Consider the following 24,486-nt stretch of genomic DNA (forward strand, 5'->3'; position numbering starts at 1 on the left):
TTTCTTGTGACTTAATGATTTCTTTTCTTCTCAGCTGCCCTTGCCAAAATTTCACCTCTTTCATCGCCCTGTTCCTCACCTCTCCAAGGGACTCCGGCCAGCAGTCCAGTCAGCAAAACTTCTACAGTTCAGTTTCTAGAATCTGCCGACACAACTGCCAAACCAGGCCTGGGTTCGCACAGGGCCTTAACTTACACTCAGAGTGCCCCTGACCTGTCTCCTCAGATACCGCCACCACCGCCTGTTATATGTAGCGGGTAAGAATTGCATATTGTGAACGAGCTTAATGGTGAAGCCAGTACTACTACTTCCCTTAGGAACACTCACCAGCAGTCCACATGGCTATGTGTGTGTTTGCCGGAATAGTTGATAAGGAAGTACAGGATAGTGTGATCTGTGTTGAATAAGGTATAATGGAAACTTAATTTTTCAGTGGTTTTCTACTAATGGAAAGTTTAAAGTCCATATGGGCCATACAGCTAATCTTAAGAGATGCAATAATTAGTTGTATATTGTGTTTGCTTACTGATGAACATACATAAAGCATATGTTTTTAAAAACATGTCAGGTAATTTAATGTAATTTGATATTATGTTGGAATATTTTTTTTACTTCTCCAGGGAGGGTTTTTTTTATTGATTTTAAAGGCATTTTATGTTAAGTTGGCAATTCCCATTATAACACTTTTTAAAATGTGCAAATAATACAGGGCTCGCAGAATGCAAACAAGCAATTGCTTGTGCTGACCTACCATGTTGAAATAGACTTGCAAAGTGTTGTCTTTTCCTAGAGGGTTAGAAAAAAAAAAGGGCCTAGCATGGCAAGAGTAATTATTTTGCCAACATTGTCACTAAGACAGAAATATCTTCTCTTATGGATTAACATAGTGTTCTTCAGAAATAGCTTCCTTTTGAACCATTGAACTTAAAGCTTTACAATATTTCAATATTTCATTCAGTTGAAAAGAGTTGAATGTTTTTAAACTAAGTATAATCACAAGAGTGGCTTGAATAAAATGCTATGTCTTTTCTAAGGTGAATGAGGATAACAGTTTGAATAAATTAGTTACATGTTGGTCTTCTAATATCACGTTTCAACAGACCCAGATTTGATCAATATTTTCAATTTTGAGCTTCACAAATTTCATATTCAGATCCTTTATTTATAAACTCTATATTAAATGGATTTTATAACCTTTATTTTTATTTCCTTTCTCTTTATAAATATTTTTAAAGGAAAAAAACATTTTTGTTTGTTTGTTTGGCAATGGCCAGAGTAAAAAGTTATTCTACTGACCAAAAGTTATTCTGCCGCCTTCTCTATGACAGCTTTTTAAATAAAATAATTTCTGCAGGATACTAATCCCATCTTTTTCCCCTACCCAAAAACAAAACAAAACGCAACAACAACAACAACAAAACAAAACCATGATCTGTGGTAAAACATTCATATTCCTCTTTTAGTGATTCACAGCATGCATGTCTTTATCAAAAGCTCTGAGAAGTCCTGCAAAAGGACAACCTCTTGATTTTTGTTTCTTCTAGAATTGTCTGTTTATTTAACCACAGAACCAATTTCTCTAGGTTAATACCCAGTAATTGCCCATGGAGCTAGTGTTTGGTGGAGCACCCTTCAGAAGCATTTTTTGGGGTATGCATCCTAAGCCAAGAAGAAGCCCGTGGGATATCAGCATCAAGGGCATCTGCTGTGGCCTCCAGATTTATGTGATATAAGTCACCTCAAGAAAGGAGAGAGGTGGCCAGGAAAAGATCTATGTACCACTCACGTAGCTTTTCTCATCACAGCCTATTTGTTGGATTCCTAGCAGGAAGAATGTAATGGGATTTTTTTATAAAAAAGCTTTTGGAGAAAAACAAGGCAATTTCACTGCCTACTTGTTCAGTAATGTTTATAAATCCAGTAGTGTGTGTTTTATTTGTTTGGGCTTTATAAATCTATAATTCAAACCATGTTTTATTATTGCCTTCAAGGCAGCCACCCATGTAGGCCCAGAGAGCTCCAGAAACACACGACTAATTATTGTGGTTTCCCCTGCTGAACTCGAAGGGTTTGGCGTTGCTTCCCAGTCTCTTGGCTGCTGTAATGTCTATGCAACAAGCTGTTTTTTTGGCATAAAAGGTAGTATGTTTGAAGTACTAATTTAAATGTTCCTTTTAAGTATTATCTTGCGATGAAAAATTTAAAACTAATAAACGCTGTTTCTACTAAGTTTCATTGGACAATGTAAGCACATCATTGGCATCTACTTTCTTTTTCCTTTGGCCCTGTCATTTTCTTTTGATTCCCTGATGGGATTTCATAATTAGAAATATTTTGAGTGCGATGTTTTTCCACTTACCTTCAAGGCTCAAAAAGTAAATTAAGTTAGGATGAAAAGACTTTCTAACTAGAAAGTGTTTATCTGTACCACAAGTGTAAGCACAATGGAGGGTTGTGTGTGTGTGATGAGATATTAGTTATATTAAAGTATAAACTGTCACTCACTTCTTTTATTTTTAGAGTGAATCTGTGGTTAAATAACAATCAGAAGCCCTCTGAGACCCTTTGTAATATTAGGCAAAAGGAAGGAACTCAGAAGCAAAATACAGAATTAAAACCTAACCATGAAGTCTCTAAACAAGATGAGTGAGAGGAGAAATTTGCCAGGCCATTTGTGAGGTTATTTTTTTATTTATAATACAGTCAAAGTGGTTGAGAAAGCAAATGTACCCTTCAACCTTCTCAGTTGAAGATACCACCTCTCAGATATCTTCTTTTTCTCAGTTACCCAGAATGAACCTCCTTGGTTTGTTATTCTCAATTTGAATCCTATGCTGTCATTTTACATTCAACCTTCATCATTTCCTTAGGGCCTTAACAGGTAATTGATTCATCTGCAAAATAATAATAATAATAATAATAATAATAATAAAAATAATAATAATAATAAATTCTGGAGGCAAAAAATCATATATTATTATTTTGTTTCCACATGCACAATCTTTTCTTAAAGAGCTTTTTGGACATGTCTTCAGCCATAAAAATAAATCTTAATAGCGAGGGCCCAGAGGGATTCTATTGGGGGAGATATTTTTGACCAAATACACATTGACATCTCCAAAATCATTACTATATAAGGAAGTAGGAGACTATCCCAGGATTCTCTGAATAATGTAACAAAATTTTGCTGGTAGTTTCACTTCCAGTATGGTCTAGACCAGTGGTCGGCAAACTCATTAGTCAACAGAGCCAAATATCAACAGAACAACGATTGAAATTGATTTTGAGAGCCAAATTTTTAAACTTAATTTCCTTCTAATGGCACTTCTTCAAAATAGACTCGCCCAGGCCATGATATTTTGTGGAAGAGCCACACTCAAGGGGCCAAGGAGCTGCATGCGGCTTGCGAGCCACATTTTGCCGACCATAGGTCTACTATGGAAAAGGATGAGAGTTGAATGAAGCTTCTGATCCTTTGTATTGATCATGTTCTCACAAGAAAGAAAACAGTATACAGCATATCAACATCCATCTATAAAACCAAATGAGTTTCTCCCTCAAACAAGTAGAAGGTAGAAATATTTGATTATTGCTATCTATCAATGTAGATAGATGGTGTATACCTGCGATCTTTTTTGAAAAGAGGATATACTTACAGCTTTTTCAATATTTCTCAGCTGTGGCAGGCCATATTCCCAAGGCAATCCTGCTGATGGGCCCCTGGAGAGAAGTGGTACAGCCATTGGGACACCAAGCCGAACGGGTAATTCTTTATTTGAATTCTCTTCCTCAAAAAGGAAATTACTTTACTTTCTTCTGATCACAAGTGAAATGTTCCTGATGTTTTAGATGAGACATTTTAAAAGACAATGAAAGAAACCAAAGTCATCCATAGTTTGACTACCTAGAGTTAATCCTGGGTAAAATCTTGGTGCAAAGCTGTCCAAAATGTTTCTCTATAGGTATCTATACCCAACAGATCCTATATTCGTGGTGTGGAAAGGCTCATGAAGGCAATAGTTCTTTGAACACTGTATTAACCACATGCATTTTAGAAATATTCACTTAAAGGGGACCCCATTTTTGTTACAAGTTTCATAACAGGCTGATTTCTTTCAATTCCAGATGACACTGCTCAAATTACCTCTGATTATGAAACTAATAACAACAGTGATAGCAGTGATATTGTACAGAATGAAGAAGAAACCGAGTGTCCAGCAGAGCCACTGAGGAAAGCTTCGGCTTGTAGCCCCTACACGCCTGAGACCATGATGTTCCTGGTAGCCCCATATCACTTATCTCATTTGTTTACCTGAGAAATTGGACTCTATTATAGGAATTGGCTTAGATACTGATCCCAGAATCATTAGATTTACAGAAATATCTCATTTGGATTTTAGATGTACTATAGGTTTCCCCATATATATGAATATAATTTTCCCTATTTAAGACTGATCTCTTAATAACTTGTTTCTTAGTGCATAAAAACATAAGTATTCATCTCCAGAAATGATATAGCTATTTCTTAACCCTATCTAAAAGTGTAAATATGCATAAGAAAAATGAATTATTTCATTCATTAAAATAATCCTATATAATAAAAGCCTAATATGCTAAGTGCCCAGTCATCCAGTTGTCCATTCAAAACATAATATGCTAATGATATGCTGAGGCTGCTCAACCACTTGCTATGACATGCATTGACCACCAGGGGGCAGACACTCCAACTGGTAGGTTAGCTTGCTGCTGGGGTCTGAGCGAGACAGGCAGGAAACATCCTGGAGCCCTCACGTGGTTTCTCCCTGGCTGGCCAACCTCCTGCAATCCTCTCCAGCCCTGATCATGCACCAGTGGGGTCCCTCAGCCTGGCTTGTACCCTCTCACAATCTGGGACCCCTCAGGGGATGTCAGAGAGCCAGTTTTGGCCTGCTCACGCAGGCCAGGCCAAGGGACCCCACTGGTGCACAAATTCATTCACTGGCCTCTAGTATTTTATAAAGATCAATCATTCAATAAAATGAAATGTGTTAGTTGTCCTAGGACATCTGCTGATTGTTGTTTTATGAGTGTGTATTTCTAACACCTCCTTAATTTAGGAACTGAGTCAGTAATTGTTTTCTTTTTTGTATTAAATCAGGTTTATATAGACACTTGCTACCCATTAAAATATCCTTTAATAATGACTTATTTTGTGTGTTTAAGGTGATCTATTTAAAGATTAAAGCATATTTAAGTCAGGTTAATTTTGGGGAAGCAGAAAATGGTAGAAAATAGCGGGCTGTCATGTGATTATCAACTACTGCTATTATCATTCTTTAACCTGATTTATCATTTATACTTTTAAATCAAAGAGATTTTTAAACAAAATAATTTACATTTTTATCTGCATTATCTTTCTCTTTTCTTTTTTTTTCTTCTTTTTTTTTATATAGATGTATTCTTAAATATGTCCTCACTAGGGATCAATTATAAAAAGTCTGTATATTTATACAGTACATGTTTCTTTGGAAACCGAACATTACATGAGTTAAATTAAAATCCTGAAAAAAATGAGGCTGTGGTCATTCCACAGGATGAACCCTAATTCTGAAGCAGTGGTACAAATTTGACCAATTTCAGTAGGGATCATTAATGCCTCCTCCTCACTCATGAGTTTCTTTTGAGAGTCCAATATGAGCTAGGAATGTTCAACCCAGAAAAGTTTACACAAATGTATAAAGAGATAAATTTAATTTAATACAATTTCCACGTGTTCTGAAGCCCTTGAATCTTTACTTAGGAACCCCATAGTAGTTATGTAAACTTATGGAAGAAGCATCTTTATTTTTTTTCTTTTATTTATTATTCACCCCCCCCCCCCCCCCTGTAGCATGTATGATCCAGCATAGGCAGGCACCTCCTAATACAAAGCTAATGGTCTGAAACAGCATCAGGACCATTTCTCCTTACTTAGGGACTTATGTCTTGTTCATCTTGATTTTTGTTTTTTAAAAATCACCCATTCACCTTGAAGTTTTGAGTCATTTATTTCAAATAAACTCAGTGGTTGCATTACTAAAGCATGAATTGCTTTATAGAAAAACTGTATATAGTTAAACTGTCTCATCTTTATTCCAGGATAAACCAATTCTTGCTCCTGAACCTCTTGTCATGGATAACTTGGACTCAATCATGGAGCAGCTAAACACTTGGAATTTTCCAATTTTTGATTTGGTGGAAAAAATAGGAAGAAAATGTGGCCGTATTCTTAGTCAAGTAAGAAATGAATTCATACCTATAACTTGAAATATAGAAAAAAATAATTCTTGGTTGGTTGGTTAAAGCTCTGTACACACTTGATACCAGTGGTGAGTCTTGAGTACAGAAAGGAAATTTTAGTACCCAGCATTCTATAGATTTGATGGTCATGGCCAACAAAAGTTATTGGAACTTTAAATGAGTAAAATACCATATTCTGCAATTAAAATATGTATTTTGGCTTGGTGGGATAGATATACAAGCAAGATGTACCCAGCATTCTATAGATTTGATGGTCATGGCCAACAAAAGTTATTGGAACTTTAAATGAGTAAAATACCATATTCTGCAATTAAAATATGTATTTTGGCTTGGTGGGATAGATATACAAGCAAGATGGAGAAATGATCTAAAATTCATAGAACTCAGCAGAAGAAAAACTGACACAGACCCTCAAAAGAAGAAAGCTGCCTATTCATAAACACTAATTTATTGTAATTCTTTCCATTGACTATTTTCTAAACTTTTTAATTTTACAGTGCTTCTATCTTATAAAAACTAAGATAATATACACAAATATCTTCCCCTCCAGTGCTATGAGAAATACATTCAAACAGAGTCCTCTGTATTTTAACATGGAAGCAACCATTATGTATCACAAACTAGACAATTTTTAAATTTTCCCAAATAAAAAAATATTTGTTTCTATGAGGAAGGAAAAAAAATATAGAGATTAAGAATGAAAATTTTCTCAATAATCAAAACAAAACAATGGGTTCACTCAATTAATGAACACATACCAAAATATATACTCTTAATTAAACAGGATGATGCAGTAACACTTATTACCTTATTTTTGAAATGTCGTAGGTAAACTCATATATTAAATAAATATCACAGCAGAGGTATGAAAGACTACCAAACTTCTTCATATAAGGCTTAGATGAGAATTCAGGACCCTGATTTATTGTTGTACTAACATTCCCTGAAAAACACCAGAAGACAAATCAGTTGATATACTGATTTCTGCTTCACACATTGGAGACAAGCATTGCTTGGATCTCTCCGCCAATATCTGAGTGTGGAACTTCAGGGTGAAGAGTCCTGATCCATGAAAGTTTGAAGGAAGGAAATGGAGAGGCCTTTGCCTCCATTGTTCAATTCCACAAACACACACTAAGCTGGTCTTCAAGAAGAAAAATGTGTTTCTGCCTTACAGGAACTCCTGCTCTAGCAGGAAAATGAGATGTCTGTCAAAATTAAATGACAGTTCATGCTACAGACAAGAGAAGTATAGTAAAAATGATTGATGAAGTTTAAAACTCAGAATAATTACAATGTCTATGTAATATGCAATCGTTGCCCCTGCTAGATTTCATCATGGCCATGCACATATTGAGGGCTAAAGGACCTTATTCTTTTCTTAGGAGTTATTAGCCCCTTTTTTCTCTCCCTTCCTCCTCATGCGAAGCAACAGTTTTTATGCTAGCTAATCTTAAGGACAGGCTTAAGGGCAGACTTGTTTCTTTTTTTAATTTAAAAATTATGATTAAAATTAAATTTTTGGAGTGACATTGGTTAATAAGATTATGTAGGTTCCAAGTGTTTACTTCTATGATACCTGATTTATATATTGCATTGTGTGCCACGACCCAAAGTCAAAGCATCTTCCCTCCCCCATTTATTTTGTCCCCTTTACCCTTCACTGCCCCCCACCCTCCTTTCTCCTGGTAATCACCATACTACTGTCTGTGTCTATGAGTTTCAGTTTTATACCCCACATATGAGTGAAATATGGTTCTTTTTCCAACAGGCTTGTTCCACTTAGCATGAAATTCTCACGGTCCATCCCTGTTATCACAAATAGCGGTATTTCATTTTTTCTTGTGGCTGAAGAGCATTCAGGGCAGCCATTCTTCCTCATTCCACCCTAGCCTCATGCATCAGGGCTCCCCCTGCGAGGTTTTGTATTCCACTTTCTGAAACCCGTGGCAGACTGTGACTCTGAGGGAATGATTTTTCCTGCAAATAGGCCTGTCATGGTGCCACCGGAAAAACGTGGCCGCGGGCCAGGAGCTCCTCTCTCTTTTACTGGACAGTGTTCCCTGGTGTGGAGAGAAACATCTCACATTGTTTTGTGTGTGATACATACATCACAGGCTCCCCGAAACTTACAGTTTACTTTTCTCAGTAACTTTGATGAAGGAATTTTTTAAAAATATATTTTATTGATTTTTTTACAGAGAGGAAGAGAGAGGGATAGAGAGTTACTAGAAACATTGATGAGACAGAATCATCAATCAGCTGCCTCTTGCACAACCCCTACTGGGGATGTGCCCGCAACCAAGATACATGCCCTTGATGGGAATTGAACCTGGGACCCTTGAGTCTGCAGGCCGACACTCTATCCACTGAGCCAAACCGGTTTTGGCAGGAATTTTTTTTTTTAATATCTATTTTACAGAAGAGGAAATTGAGATTTCAAAGAGGAAATACTAATGATCTGCAATCATGTAGGACATATTGGATTTATTATTTGAATGCCGATATAGCATATTGGAAGTCCAGGCTTTTTACCTTTATTTCAACTGCTGTTCAGCCTTCTCTAAAACACACTCACTCATTATATCTTTAACTTTTCAAATGGAGAGTGTGAGCGATAGAGAGGTGGTTATGTTAGCAGCTGGTTTGACAGCACCAGTGACAGTGCACCGGGCACCAATCATTGCAGCGACCCATCGCCCTCAGAGGCCTGTGGCAGGGTGGATCTTGACCACATGTTTTCTAAGAGCCTTGGAGATGAGTAGCTATCAGAAAGATTAGACGTGATTACTAGATTTTGATAAAATTCATTAATGTTATTTTCCACTCTTCTTTCAAAAATAAAATAAATATGTAACTGCATGATCCTTGTTATGTCACTTTATTTTTTCAACTTATAAAACAGTTAGCTTTTTGGAATTGCAGCTTCATTTTCACTGCTAAATAGAACTTGTTGGGAGTTTTTTTCTCCTTTGATTTGAGTTTATAAGGACAAAAATCATGACATTTTTACTGTGTGAAAGGCATGGGTTTTGGGGGTTTTTTTGGTGTTTTTTTTTTTTCACCTTAGTAAGAATTTAGGACAGCTGAAATGAATTAACTTGAACATTCCAAGAAATCACCTTTTGGCTGAAACTTCACAGAAAATGTCTCACTTCAAAAGGCTTTAAAAGAGACGTATGTGTAGTGGAAATGACTTCTCAGTCTCAATATTCTGCCTGCCTATCTCTTTTATGATTGTCATGTTTATTTTAATAAATTTGAAAGGACATTGTTCAGATTTTGGAATGGTGCTCACTTTTTTCAGTCACCAATATCTATCTGGTTAATGGTGCTATTTACTTATGAGTTTGGATTATTGCTGGTTGGTTTTCAGCAGCTTCTTGGTAAAAAAGTCTCCTGTTTTAAAATCACACTGTAAAATATCCTGTTGTCTTAATTTTTTAATTCATTTTTAAAATGTTAAAAAAGAATAATGAGAAAATTTAATTTTAAAATCATTGCATTTCAAATATTTGTGGTAGAATTTGAAGCTGTTAAAAGTACAAAATCTGAAGCAAAACTGCTTGGCTTGTATTCTAGCTCTGATAATTTGTCAGCTGTGTGATCTTGGATTAGTCACTCATCTCTCTGTGCCTCAGTTTCTCCTGTTTTCAAATATTAGTAATTAATTGTATCTATCTCAGAAGCTGTTGTGAGGATTAATTACATGTAAATATATATGTAAACTATTTAAAGTAGGCTTCTCACTTATTAAATGCCAAATATATAAATATATATATGTACATATATGTATATATACACATAGAAGCTGTTATTGTTATTAGTGTTATTGATTGAAGTAATATGCAGAATAAATCCATAAGTATTTATAAATAAGAACTCAAATATGATATGAAGCAGTAGTAAAGGGGAAGTAACTAAAAGAAGAACTGGCTTGAAATATTACAGAAACTATAAACTTCACTTTCTATTGCATTTTTAAAATTCTTTATTATTTAAAGTATTACATGAGTTTCCTTTTTCCCCCATTGACCTATTCCCGGCTACTCCTGCCCCCCAGCACATGCCCTCAACACTCTACTGTCTCTGTGCCCATTGGCCATGCTCATGTGCATGCACACAAGTCCTTTGGTTGATCTTTTACCCCCTCACTCCCCACCTTCCCTCATAGGTTGTACAGTCTGTTCAATGCTTCTGTGTCTCTGGTTCTATATTTATCAGTTTATGTTGTCTATTATATTTCACAAATGAGTAAGATCATGTGATACTTATCTTTCTCTGACTGGCTTATTTTGCTTAGCATAATGCTCTCTAGTTCCATCCAGACTTTTGCAAGTGGTAGGAATTCCTTCTTTTTTACAGCAGCATAATATTCCATTGTGTAGATCACATGTGTCAAACACAAGGCCCGCGGGCCAAATCCGTCCCGCCAGGCCTTGCAATGTGGCCCGCACCTCGCTGTCATCACTGCACTCCGCTGCGTTTCCATCACAATGACAGTTTATGACTGTTCAGTAAACCATTCGGCCCGCAATTTAGGCTAGATTTTAGATTTCGGCCACTTCTCTGATTGAGTTCGACACCCCTAGTGTAGATGGACCAGAGTTTTCTAATCCATTCGTCTGCTGAGGGGCACATAGGCTGTTTCCAAATCTTAGCTATGGTGAATTGTGCTGTTGTGAACATAGGGGTGCATATATCTTTTCTGATTGGTGTTTCTGTTTTCTTGGGCTATATTTCTAGAAGTTGGGTTACTGAGTCAAATAGAAGTTCCATTTTTAATTTTTTGAGGAATCTATTGCATTTTTAAAGAGAGGAAGTGGGGGTGTTATATTACACAGAAAAAGGCTAAAAAATTTAATATACCTGCTGTTCAAAGTGAGAAAACACCACACAGAATTGATATACATTATATTCTGTTCCCAACCACCAAGCACATTGCTCCTTTTAAAATGTATGTAAAATAAAGTTTCTTTCCAGCTTCATTGTCTTCAATGGTTCCCTACCTCATGCAGAATGAAATCCTTATAATGGCCAATATGGCTGTCAAACACCAAGATTGCACAATCCGTTTAAAGTCTACTCCTGCCTTCATTCCATGCTGTCCTTCTTGCTTTATCCATTCTGCTTCCTTGCTGCTTCTTGAATATTGCAAGTATACCTCAGGGCCTTTGCATTGGCTTTTATTCTATGTGAAAAACTCTTTCCTTAGATATCCACATATTTCACTTCACAGGTCCTTTAATTTTTTTGCTGAAATGTCATTTCAATATGCTTACCCTAGCCCTCATACTTCAGAAAACACTTATAATCTTTTCTGTATTTCTAGTCCTCTATCCCAGTCCCTGCTCCCCTTTTTCATTTTTGTATATGACTTATGACTTTCTGTCAAAGTATATACCTTTCTTATTATGTCTACTGTTTATATAGCTATCTTATTATGTCTACTACCTTGCCTTACTAGCTCCATGAAGGAATACACACACACATACACACACACACACACACACACACACACACACGCTGCATATATAAAACACTGCCTAGCAGGCGTCTTCAAACTACGGCCCGCGGGCCACATGTGGCCCGCAGAGGAGTCTGATCCGGCCCGCCAGGTTTTTTGGGCAGTGAGCGCAGCCGAGGTGTTACAGTAGGAATTAGTAGTTCATATAGTCCGGCCCTCCAGCTCTCTGAGGGACCGTGATCTGGCCCCCACTTTAAAAAGTTTGAGGACACCTGGCCTAGAGCATAGTAGGCACTCAATAGATATATACTGAATGAATGAATCATATATATATATGTATGTTTGTACATATATATGTGTGTGTGAGTGTGTATATCACATAGTGACAAACATTGAACATAATTTTAAAATGTTATTGAATTTGAATTGCTTGCACATGTGTCAAACACAAGGCCCGCAGGCCAAATCCATCCTGCCAGGCCTTGCAATGTGGCCTGCACCGCGCTGTCATCACTGCACTCCGCTACGTTTCCATCACAATGACAGTTTATGACTGTTCAGTAAACCATTTGGCCCGCGATTTAGGCTGGATTTTAGATTTTGGCCCCTTCTCTGATTGAGTTCAACACCTCTAATTTAAAGTCAGTAACAAGCTGAAACCAGTTTGGCTCAGTGGATAGAGCGTCGGTCTGCAGACTGAAGGGTCCCAGGTTCGATTCTGGTCAAGGGCATGTACCTTGGTTGCGGGCATATCCCCGGTAGGGGGTGTGCAAGAGGCAGCTGATCTATGATTCTCTCTCATCGATGTTTCTAACTCTCTATCCCTCTCTCCTCCTCTCTGTAAAAAATCAATAAAATATATTTTAAAAAATAAATAAAGTCAGTAACAAAAGATGAAAATTTAACTATGAAGCCATATATCAAAGTTTTAGAGGAAAAAGTCCAAGATAATTTTATGAAGGAATAGAGATTAAAATGATGAATAATTATTTTTTTAATCTCCTGAATTATACGCTACATTGAGCCTTTGTGACATGAAGTAAGGCTGCTCTAAATGCTGTTGTATTCCACTCTGCCATCAAAATAACCACTTCTCTCCCCAATACCTTCTCCTGCCCCTCTATTCTTTTTTCTTCATTGTTTGCATGTCAAAAATGCCAGTTACATCCAAAGGCATTTACTTAATTTGAGTGACTAGAGCTGTGAAAGGAATTGGATGGATAATAGATATTCAGAGGAGAAAGAGGACAAGCTAGAAAAAATAGTTTAGACATTGTTATTTTAAATAGAATAAATCTTTTTTTCTTTATATATTTTACTCAAGGCAACCCTTTTCTCTCTCATAATTATTTCTCCTTATCTTTCACTAATACCCAACTCTGAATTCTTTATTCTCTGGAAAACTTTTATACATGTATATATGTATATAGATGTATATATAGATGTATATATATACACAGAGAGAGAGAGAGATTTAGAGAGATAGTGTTATATAGTTTTATTTATTTATATATATATATATATATATATATATATATATATATATATATAAATAATTTGGATAAATTTAAGCTATCACATTCTCTTATTAGCATTTATAGTATGTACTATATAATTAGAAATGTAGTAAATATTATCCAGTTAATGATATTACATGGAATTTAATTTTTTGATATGTTTCTATAGTGTATACTGTGCTCTGGGTTGGTTGTTTTTGGGTGAATGTCCCTATCTTTAAAAATACATTATGTCCTCCTTGTGCTCAGGTATTTCAAGGGCTAAGCAAATAGAGACCTTCAATATCAACTTGATAACTTGTTCCCAATAATTGTTTCTGTTGGACATAAATAATATGACTTTTTTTCCTTTTTATGTCTAATACACACTCAGAAATGTGCTTTAAGGCTTTGCCTTTCTGTCTTACAGGTATCATACAGACTTTTTGAAGACATGGGCCTCTTTGAAGCTTTCAAAATTCCAGTTAGGGAATTTATGAATTACTTTCATGCTTTGGAGATTGGATACAGGGAAATTCCTTGTAAGTCTTAAGTTATTTGTGAAATAATACTTTAAACATTCATATAATTTGCTAAGGTTAATGGCATATTGAATCACTATCAGCCAGCACAGAATTACATATTGTAAACTTGGCCTATGGCCACATGGTATATAGTGTCCAGGAAATAATAGTCTGTGTTAAAAACCTGGACTCTTCACTTATCACGTGTAGGAGAGCCTGGGTCTTTTTTACCCTCTGCGTGCCTCTTAATCTGTAAAATGGGATCATAGAATTAATCTTCATAGATTAATAGAATTATGCTTCATAGAATTAATATGAGGATAAATGAGGTAATACTTCTAAAATAAATGAGGTAATAATATGAGGATAAAATGAGGTAATACTTCTAAAACAATTATAATAGTGCCTTACATATAATAAGTGCCGCTTAAGTGTATGCTAAATAAATCATTAAATGTTCGATGTATTGTTCATTTTCCAATGTATGCCTTTCATTGACTGAATTCAACTTTTGTTCTGGGAACTACAGTTAAATCGCTAACTATTGAAGTTTTTCCATATAAGGTAAACCTGGTTTGGGGTAGAGGGACAGTAGAATAATGGTCTAAGTAATAAAATAGAAAAGAAGAAACATCTGGAAGTAGTTGTGCAGAAGTTATTAGAAACATTTTTAAATGAAATAAATGGGAAGACCCAAGAAAAGGACACAGCCATTGTTCAAGCTTATGAACTTGGAATATTTCTGAGAGAAAGTTTGTCATTTACAACCAGGAGACATTGGAACACAAAGGAGATGTTCAATTATGTTGTTAATGTGTAGCACTTCAGGTAGCATCAGAACACGTAAGTAATACTGTTCTGCATGCTATAAAATATATGAAACTCGAGAAAACGTCTATAAATCTAATCAGTGAACTTGTGGAAATGTATAGAAAGCATGTGGTACTTTTAGAAAAATAAATGCATAGCAAGAAAAAATAGTCAAACATAATATATGGGTTGGAACATGTCTTAGAAATATGTTCTTTAAATCATATTTTAACTTTTAAGTTTTAAATTTGCTCTGATGTACCTTGGACTTTAGAACTCATGTCTTTCTGTAGTTACAAAGAGCTGGAGTGAATAAAAATTCTATGGAGAGGATAAAGCACAGGTATTTTCAGAAACTGGTGTACATTGACCTAGTGACCCATTATTAAAGTGTCCTTTTTCAAGATGCCATGCACATGCTGCATTGGAATGAAAATGCACAGCTGATGAAGTGTGAGAGCAAAGGAGAATGAAGAATTAAAACTACAAATTAGATTTGTGGGATTAGTAAATAGATGAGCAGTGGGAGTGTGAGAGAGAGGCCCTTAAGAGCCCTGGGCCCTTTGGGAAAGTCTGGTCAATGAGACTATGAAGTTGGAAGAGAGAAATGAGAAAGGGGTAGTTTGAAAGGATCTTGAGATAAGTCTTGCTGCCCTGACCGGTTTGGCTCAGTGGATAGAGCATCAGCCTGTAGACTGAAGGGTCCCAGGTTCGATCCCGGTCAAGGGCATGTACCTTGGTTGCAGGCACATCCCCAATAGGGATTGTGCAGAAGGCAGCTGATTGATGTTTCTAACTCTCTATTTCTCTCCCTTCCTCTCTGTAAGGAATTGGTGGAATGTATTTAAAAAAAAAAAAAAAAAAAGTCTTGCTCTCTTAGTAATATTTCCAAGGCCCACTCTGGTTGGATGCCAGTGATTGACATGTGTTGGTGATTTCTCAAAGGTTAACTAGTTACACAAATTCACTTTTATAGAAAGGAAGCCACCGAAAACACTAAACGACAGCTAGTTACCAGACTAACTTTACAAATTAACCTTGTATTTCCAAATATAGTTTTATTATATAATCCACTTCAGGCAAGTTCTACTGAGCAACTGACATAATGATTACTAATGTTTCTTTAGTTAGAATACCACTAAATCTTAGGGAAAGTTGACAAATACTTAAGTGGAAAAAGAAGTTTTTAAATTCTAAATTTTTAAATTAGTTTTTACACTTTCTTATTACATGTTTATATGTTACAAGTAAATAGGTTTTTTTCCCCCTGAAATAGTGGTTTCTTCATTCTATGGTTTATTATTATAATACATTATAATAAACCTGCTTGTTCTATTAGAAGCCCCACTTTTTGTAAAGTGAATTTATATCTTTTCACAAGAAAGCTTTAGCTTGATTGGTGATCATGTTTAAATGATAATACCTTGTATGTGAAAGGGTTGTAAATCTATACTAGTCAAAAAGCATTGTTTATCATTAATTATAATTATCATACACAAAATTTTGTTGTATGTCTACTTTTTAAATATTTACTGCTAGAGAACTACGTTTCTAACAACTCTAGCTAAATAAATCCATAACTAAATGAAAAAAAAAAAACCTGAGTAACCAAAATAGAGTTAAATTAACTTTAATTTGACAATGACCTAATATTTTAGAAACTAAATTTTATTATATTTGAAGTATACTATGAAGTTTTTCCAAGAAAGAAAATATGAAAACTTTTAATTTTTTACCCAGAACCTTTACCAAAATTTAAAGAATCTAGATTTTAAAATAGTTTCCCTGTTCCTGATTTTGTCTATCTCTCAACCCACACAAGCTCCACCAATACCCCAATACTTCCCCCTTCCACTCTGTAATTTTGGGTGCATGCACAAGTTTCCTTGACTAGCTGTAGAGATGGTAATTACTGGTACACAGCAATTTTCCCAGCTTGCAACAGGGAAAAGAGCTCTCAGACGCTCTCTCCCAACACATCCCCTAGCCATCGCACCCTCTGCCATCTTCTTCCTCTATGGGGTCATCACGGCCTTCTCCCTCCTCAAGGACTTAGCATAGCTTTTACTTTAACTTTGTCATAATATTCTCAGGAATCATCGAGAGAAAACTGATCTATGCTAATTCACCATTTTGTTCTAACAGCAATAATTTATTTTATGTGAACAATATTTATAATAATTGCAAGCTTACTGTATTATATACCCTTAAGATATTATACATTCTGGCCCTGGCCAAGTGGCTCGATTGATTGGAGCATTGTCCCATATAGGAGGCAATCGGATAGCAGTGTTTCTCTCTCATATCAATGCCCCTCTTCCTTTCTTTCTCTTTCTCACTCTCCTTTTCTCTTTCCCTCTTTCTCTCCCTTTCTCTCCCCTTCCTCCCTTCCTCTCTTTCTAAAATGAATAAAAGCATATCCTCAGGTGAGGATTAAAAATATAACAAATAAAATATGCCTTAGCAGTTGTGGATAGAGCATTGGCCTGAGGACTGAAGGGTCACTGGTTCGATTCCCATTTAAGAGCACATACCTTGGTTGAAGCTCAATCCCTAGCCCGGACTGGTGCAGGAGGCAGATGATCCATGTAGGCTCTCTCACATTGAAGTTTCTCTCTGTGTGTGTGTGTGTCTCTCCTCCTCCCTTCCACTCTCTAAAAATCAACAGATAAATATCTTCAGATGAGGATTAACAAAAAAATAAAATATGTTTTCTTCTATAATTCTCACAATTGTACTATCAATGCTTTTATAAAGACATTTCTCAAGCACTCACGCAGCCCCTCAACTGAATTATCCACACCACCTAAAGATTTACTCAAAGAGTTGCCAGAATTATAGGAAATAGGCACCATCCACCTACATCCCCTGTGTGTGGCCAACACCACAGATGTCAAGGCTTCTTCTTTCTTCTTTGACCAGGGGACCCGTCTTTCTCTCAAATTCCCATTAACATTTTTGTTCCCTTCTGTTTTTCCTCATCTGTTCAATATTACTCAGAGATGTAATATGTTATATAGTTCTATGCCACATAGCAACATTTTGGTCAATGACAGACTGCCTTTATGATGGTGACATACCATACAGTCTAGGTGTGTAGAAGATAAGCCATCTAGGTTTGTATAAGCGCACGCTATGATGCTCCCAATGACAGAATTGCCCAGCGATGTATTTCTTAGATTCCCGGCATTAGATGGTGTATGAATGTATAGGAGAAGGAGACTGTATCATGGTCAGCCAGCAAAAATAAAATGTGTAAAGTAAGCACATTTATAATAAAGCATTCCAATCAATGAAGTATGAGGGCTAGATAAACAAGAGAAAACTTGGGAGAATTGCACCAGAAAAAGTAGGCGAGCAAAGAGAGCACTGGGCCTTGGGTCACTGTTCATCAGAAGCTGAACTGTATATATGAAATAGGCCCCTCCCTTCCTATGATAAGGACATTATTAAATTCTGGTTTCCCCATAGTTTTTATTCTTTTAAATGACCTAACTCCCCACATTACTGTACAAAGAGGTATTTATTTTTCTTTTTAGTTATTTCCTATAACTTCATTTCCAAATCAGAATTTCTAGATCAGAGAATATTACTGATTTTGGTTTTTGCTTTGTAGATTCACTTTTATTATAGTATTTTAAGTTTGATTACAGACAAATGCTGCTATATTCCATTCACAGATCGTATTTGGATGCAATTTATGAGATGAGATATTGAGTGGTATAGACCATTGGTCTGACCAGTTAAAGTATGTCATATGTCTTTCTCTAATCTATTGCCCAGTTTTATACAGAAGCATGGAAATAAGTATGAGAGTAAGCATTATAGTTGTTTCACATAGTGAGTTTCCTATATACATTAGGTTTCTGGTATGCTCTGGATATAGATTTTTTTTTTTTTAAAGAGATGTATTCTGGAGATGCAATGGCAGAAGGACTTTTATTTTTATTTTATTTTTTTAAATATATTTTATTGATTTCTTAACAGAGAGGAAGGGAGAGAGACAGAGAGTTAGAAACATCAATGAGAGAAAATCATTGATCAGCTGCCTCTTGCACACCCCCTACTGGGGATGAGCCCGCAACCAAGGTACATGCTCTTGACCGGAATCGAACCTGGGACCTTTTAGTCCACAGACCAACGCTCTATCCACTGAGCCAAACCGGTTTGGGCTTGATATAGATTTTTATACTTCAGATATCTGCACACATAAAGAATATTGAGTAGTGTGTGTGTGTGTGTGTGTGTGTTTTCTTGTTACTATAGATATTACAGAATAATGGAAGAGTAATCAAAGAGTATTTGCCCTAGAATGTTTGGCTGGCATTCATTGGGACATTAAAATGTCAGGACTAAACTATTCATCCAGTAGATGGCACTCTTAGTCCTTGAACCCCAAGCTCACACATAAATGGCTGTTCCTTTGCATTGGTTATATAGATCACAACAGAATCCACGCTACTGACGTCTTACATGCTGTTTGGTATCTTACTACACAACCTATCCCTGGCCTCTCGACTGTGATTAATGATCATGGATCAGCAAGTGATTCAGGTACGTGCTGAGGACATCTGTGCTCCCTTGTGAGCTATGGGAACTATAGGGTACTTTTTTCAGAGGTCAAGATAAATGATATCTTTTTAATTCTTTTTCAAAGTTTCAATTACTTTCATCTTCTCTTTTCAGATTCTGACAGTGGATTTACACATGGACACATGGGATATGTGTTCTCAAAAATGTACAGTGTGCCGGATGATAAATACGGATGTCTGTCTGGAAATATTCCTGCCTTAGAGTTGATGGCACTGTATGTGGCTGCAGCCATGCATGACTATGACCACCCAGGAAGGACTAACGCATTCCTGGTGGCAACCAGTGCTCCTCAGGTAACTCTGTCTTGATTAGGAGAAATAATTCAATTGAGAGAAGTCTCTGGGGGGAAAAAAATCAGTATTTTAAATTTGATTTATAATAGGCACCAAATAAATATGAGCTGAACTATATTCGCCCCTGACATAAAGTTTTTAGAGACCATCCTAACTTTGAAAAGATAACGTCTTTTTTTCCAAGTTATTCATGGCAGGTGTGCAACTTAAGTAGCCATGGAGGTCCCTTCTCAATGTTTTCATAAGGAGGAAAAACTACTTGAATTCATGTTTATGAATTGCCTCAAAAATGAAAATCCAACTTGTACAGAAGTCCCTTTCTGAAAAGATTAGAGAACCAAATCTTTTTGGACTTTGAAGAATGCAAGACTTCTTTGTATATAAATCCCATTCCTTTGAAATATATGTTTATTATAATAATTATAACAATTATGGTTCTTAAGGTATTTTATTGGTTAGTCAGAATTAAAAATCAATTTACTTCATTTGAGGGAAATTTTTTCCTGAACTAGTATTCCAAAATGGTAACTTTAAAGAAACACATCTTAGCATAGATTTACATGTAAGTCAAAATTAATCACTAGGTATCTAATTATCATTAGCTATTCCATTAAATTCAGCGAGCTTCTTCCTGATTTATAGTCTAGAATTTTCTTTTACTCTATATACAATAAAAAATATCCTGTTTTTCCCCCTGACTACCTACTTTAACTTATTTCTCTGTGTCCTTTAAACAGAAACATTATTTTTGTATAGGCGTGCAAATGTGTCCTTTAATGTCCTTTCAATGTGTCCTTTAAACAGAAGCATTATTTTTGTATAGGCATGCAAATCCTCTTGCTTCTTACTATTCAAATTGTCCTATTTTCATACCTCAGTAATAATGTCCTTCTGTCCTAATGCCTTTTATTCTCTATCCTCTATCTCACAGTCTCCAAGCATTTTTTAGCAACTTCCTCTTCTTCTGGGCCTTTTCTGAGCATTATTAGAGAATTGCAAACAAGTAGATACTGTTACCTTCTATTACTAGATAAAGGGTGATATTTCCTGTGGTTGATCATGAAGTGAGAATGTTTTAAATCATAGGCTTATCAGGGATTTCATTCCTCTTATAAGTTATATGTTTAAGTGAAGGTCATTCTGATTCTAGATGCAAAAATAGCTGAGTTACCTCTCAGGTATATTAATATATTTGCATATTTCTGTGGTTAAATTCCTGTGTCCTGCAAAGAAATCTAATAAAATCTAGCACTAAGCCCCTCACTTGGAAGTGTTAGGAATAAAGTTTCAAGTATATTACTTTTATTTTACCAAAGTAAGAAAAAGAGAAAGAAAGGAAGGAAGGAAGAAATAAATTTAGCCAAGAAGCATAATCAACAGCCAATGTGCAGCATAAGTGATTCTTAACAACAAGCAGTCACAAAACTACATTTTTGTGTTCCATGAAAGAAAGTTCTCAAAGCACTGCATATTCTCATCTGTTTTTGTAATTTTTTTACTTAAAAAATTGAACTCTTCCCTCTCTCACTTGTTTGCCTAGGCGGTGCTCTACAATGATCGCTCAGTTCTGGAGAATCATCATGCAGCTGCTGCATGGAACCTTTTCATGTCCCGGCCAGAGTACAACTTCTTAGTTAACCTTGACCATGTGGAATTTAAGCATTTCCGTTTCCTTGTCATTGAAGCAATTTTGGCCACCGACTTAAAGAAACACTTTGACTTCGTAGCCAAATTTAATGCCAAGGTAAATAGATTTGTACCAGTCTTCATTTCATGGCCACACTGAAAAATGTCATAGAACTGAAGTATTGAATAAGAGTCATTGATATCACCTCTTATATGTCCAGTGTAAAATGAAATTCAATAAAATGTTTAAATAGAAGCAGATAAATAGGCATTGGTCCCTTTCCAGGAACTTGAGACATTGAGGAGCTGTCTATATTACATTTTGTGATACGGGAAAATAATGAAATTATGTCATTGTGCCTGTGTTTGATTTAATTTGCTTCCATATCTGTGATATATGAACATAAGTAATCTGGCAGTAGAAAAGTCAAAACCCTGAAGCAAAATTTCATATGTCAAACATAAATGCTCAAATGTTAATTCAAGAAAATTTCTTATTTGTAGCTACATTATTTTAATAGTAATTGATAACATGCTAATTTTAAATAGCATTTATTTTCAACCGCATAATTAATCATTATTCATTATTTGTTGTTTTATTTTTATAAACTATTTTATTATTAATTTATGCAATGCAGAAACATTATTTTTAAAAGCTGAAAAAAATTCTCATCTCTTGGCATTCTGACTTCCACATGGTAAAAAAACAAAAACAAAAACAAAAAAAACACAATAAATATTGTATCGTTTATTTTCCTAGTCAACTTTTGCTTTCCTTGAGGTAAAACACATTCATCTTTGTGTCTCAAACAGGTAAATGATGATGTTGGAATAGATTGGACCAATGAAAATGATCGTCTACTAGTTTGTCAAATGTGTATAAAGTTGGCTGATATCAATGGGCCAGCCAAATGTAAAGAGCTCCATCTTCGGTGGACAGAGGGTATTGTCAGTGAATTTTATGAACAGGTAACTGATTTCATCCATGCTTAAGCTGCTCATAAATTCTGCAAAGTTTCCAAAAGCTTTGAGTGTGATAAATCTATTTCATATTCACCCTAACATTAGAAAATGCACTGGCCAATTTTAATCACAGGATTAAAAAGATGACCAAAAATGGACTAAATTATAACCATAAAAACTCTTAGTTAGATAAAGTTATTTGCAAGTATTTTGAGAGATGTTGAAGTAATCAAGACATGGGAAAGACCACTGAAATATTGTCCTTTTACAAATTCATTATAATAGAATTCAATTTAAGTTTAAATATATGAATATATACCAAATTCAGTTTACTTTTCTAATAGAGTTAAGAACCACAGTGCATGAAAAGGCTTAAAAAACAGGCATTTTATTTGACATGTTAATGTGAGGTTTAGTAAACTACCAAAAACTACCACCAAAATGGAAACATAAGTGGTCTTCTCCATGTTAGCCTCCACATTTCCAGGTTCTATTGGAAATATTGTGTTCAGTATTATGAACTAGCCTCTTAAGATGAATTTGGAGGTAGCAAAGCATGGATAAAGTATAGGGATCAGTGACAAAAGCATATGAAGACCGTAAAGGAAGTGAAGATATTATCGATAATCCTGGGGGAGGGGGGGGGAAATAGAGGTGATATAATAACTATCTTCAGATACTTAAAAGACTGACATACAGATTTAGTATTAGGTTTACCATGAAGTAGTTGTGGAGATTAAAGAAGATATATTATATTATATGAAGTACTTGACACAGAATCTGATTTATAAGAAATACTACATTTCTCTCTGCTTCCCTTAAAAGAGTATGAATATAACTAGTTTATAGAAGTTATGAGGTGATAGATTTCAGGTCAATGCCAGAAATAAATTCGCATTACTAAAAGCATCCAAAAATAGGATGAGACACCTTAACAAGTAATAAATTGTCTGGACATATTTAGAGAGATTAGAAAGAATTTTTACAGGTACTATTTACAAGATTCATATATACGATAAAAGGTTTGTGCTTCTAGAAAATAATGTACTGCCTTTGCTAGGAATGAGGTTAATTCATAATCAGTCCTGAAATATTGAAATGCAGGAAAACTATAAAGAAAAAGGAAAATTCACTTATAGTGATTCCCACTACATAGGCATAAACACTGTTAATATACTAATATATTTCTTTATGGTTGACAATCTGATTTTTTTTCCAGAAAGATTTGAAACTGTTCAAAAGACAAACATGTATAGAATGATCCTATTATATAAATAGGTAAATAAGAATCTAGAAATCATATAATCACAGAAGATATAATTCAATCAAAAGTTAGGATAAGGTAGCAATTTTAATTGAACACTATCATATTTTAAGATTTCTGGTAGCTAAGGCAAAAAAGAAAACGTGAGAGATTATATATTTTCTTGATTATTATTTCCCAGCATTGGTTATTATGATATAATAGAGGCCCAGTGCACAAAATTCATGTATTGGGGGTAGGGGTGTCCCTCAGCCCAGCCTGCATCCTCTCCAATCTGGGACCCTTGGGGGATGTTCAACTACCAGTGGGATCAGGCCCCTGAGGGATTGAGCCTAACCTGGCAGTCCGACATCCCTCTCAATCCAGGACTGCTGGCTCCCAACCACTCACCTGCCTGCCTGATTGCCCCTAACCACTCTCCTGCCAGCCCAATCAAAAGCCAAAGCCTCAAGATCAAAAGAGTGGTATCTTTTGGGGTAGAATTTCTTAGCAATAAAGAAGGAATTCACACATGAATATCTGGGTTCTTGCATATTTGCAAATTTTAGATGCTAAGCAAATGTTGACTTTACTTGTATTTTAAACTTTCCTTTCCTGATAACTTCCTGTTTCTAGGGTGACGAAGAGGCCAGCCTCGGGTTACCAATAAGCCCCTTCATGGACCGTTCTGCTCCCCAGCTGGCCAACCTTCAGGAATCCTTTATCTCTCACATTGTGGGTCCTCTGTGCAATTCCTATGATTCAGCAGGACTGATGCCAGGGAAATGGGTGGAAGGCAGCGATGAGTCAGGAGATACCGATGACCCAGAGGAAGAGGAGGAGGAAGAAGAAGCACCAAATGAAGAAGAAACCTATGAAAATAATGAATCTCCAAGTAAGTTGTAAAATATTTTTCTAGGTTCAGATGAATCATCTGCTTTTTATAAATTATATACTTTTGAGTCCAAATATCGTCTACTGCATTTGATTATGGATAACCCCCTTCAATATCATAAAAAAAGAAATTAGAGATTATGGGATCTATAATAATACCACATTTATACAAAGACATGTTCTCTGTCATGAAGTAAAAAAAAAAAAAAAAAAAAAAAAAAAAAAAAAAAAAATTAAAACCAAATAGTGGAAGTCTATTCTTCAGAGTATCTTAACGATTTCATGATAAAAGGAATAT

At 35.5% G+C, this 24,486-nt stretch overlaps 1 protein-coding gene across 1 annotated transcript in view; it reads left to right on the forward strand.

Moving 5' to 3' along the window:
• The window catches only part of PDE3A (phosphodiesterase 3A), a 243,246-nt gene that overhangs the window by 211,883 nt on the left and 6,877 nt on the right, over window positions 1-24,486 (forward strand). The window contains exons 6-15 of the mRNA XM_036455561.2: window positions 35-257; window positions 3,678-3,763; window positions 4,126-4,280; window positions 6,118-6,255; window positions 13,673-13,784; window positions 19,017-19,130; window positions 19,263-19,462; window positions 21,003-21,206; window positions 21,902-22,057; window positions 23,931-24,189. Of these exons, the coding sequence (XP_036311454.1) occupies window positions 35-257; window positions 3,678-3,763; window positions 4,126-4,280; window positions 6,118-6,255; window positions 13,673-13,784; window positions 19,017-19,130; window positions 19,263-19,462; window positions 21,003-21,206; window positions 21,902-22,057; window positions 23,931-24,189 (1,647 nt within the window). The remainder of the gene's footprint in view (window positions 1-34; window positions 258-3,677; window positions 3,764-4,125; window positions 4,281-6,117; window positions 6,256-13,672; window positions 13,785-19,016; window positions 19,131-19,262; window positions 19,463-21,002; window positions 21,207-21,901; window positions 22,058-23,930; window positions 24,190-24,486) is intronic.

Source organism: Pipistrellus kuhlii, unplaced genomic scaffold (assembly GCF_014108245.1).
Source record: "Pipistrellus kuhlii isolate mPipKuh1 unplaced genomic scaffold, mPipKuh1.p scaffold_m20_p_3, whole genome shotgun sequence".
NCBI lineage: Eukaryota > Metazoa > Chordata > Mammalia > Chiroptera > Vespertilionidae > Pipistrellus > Pipistrellus kuhlii.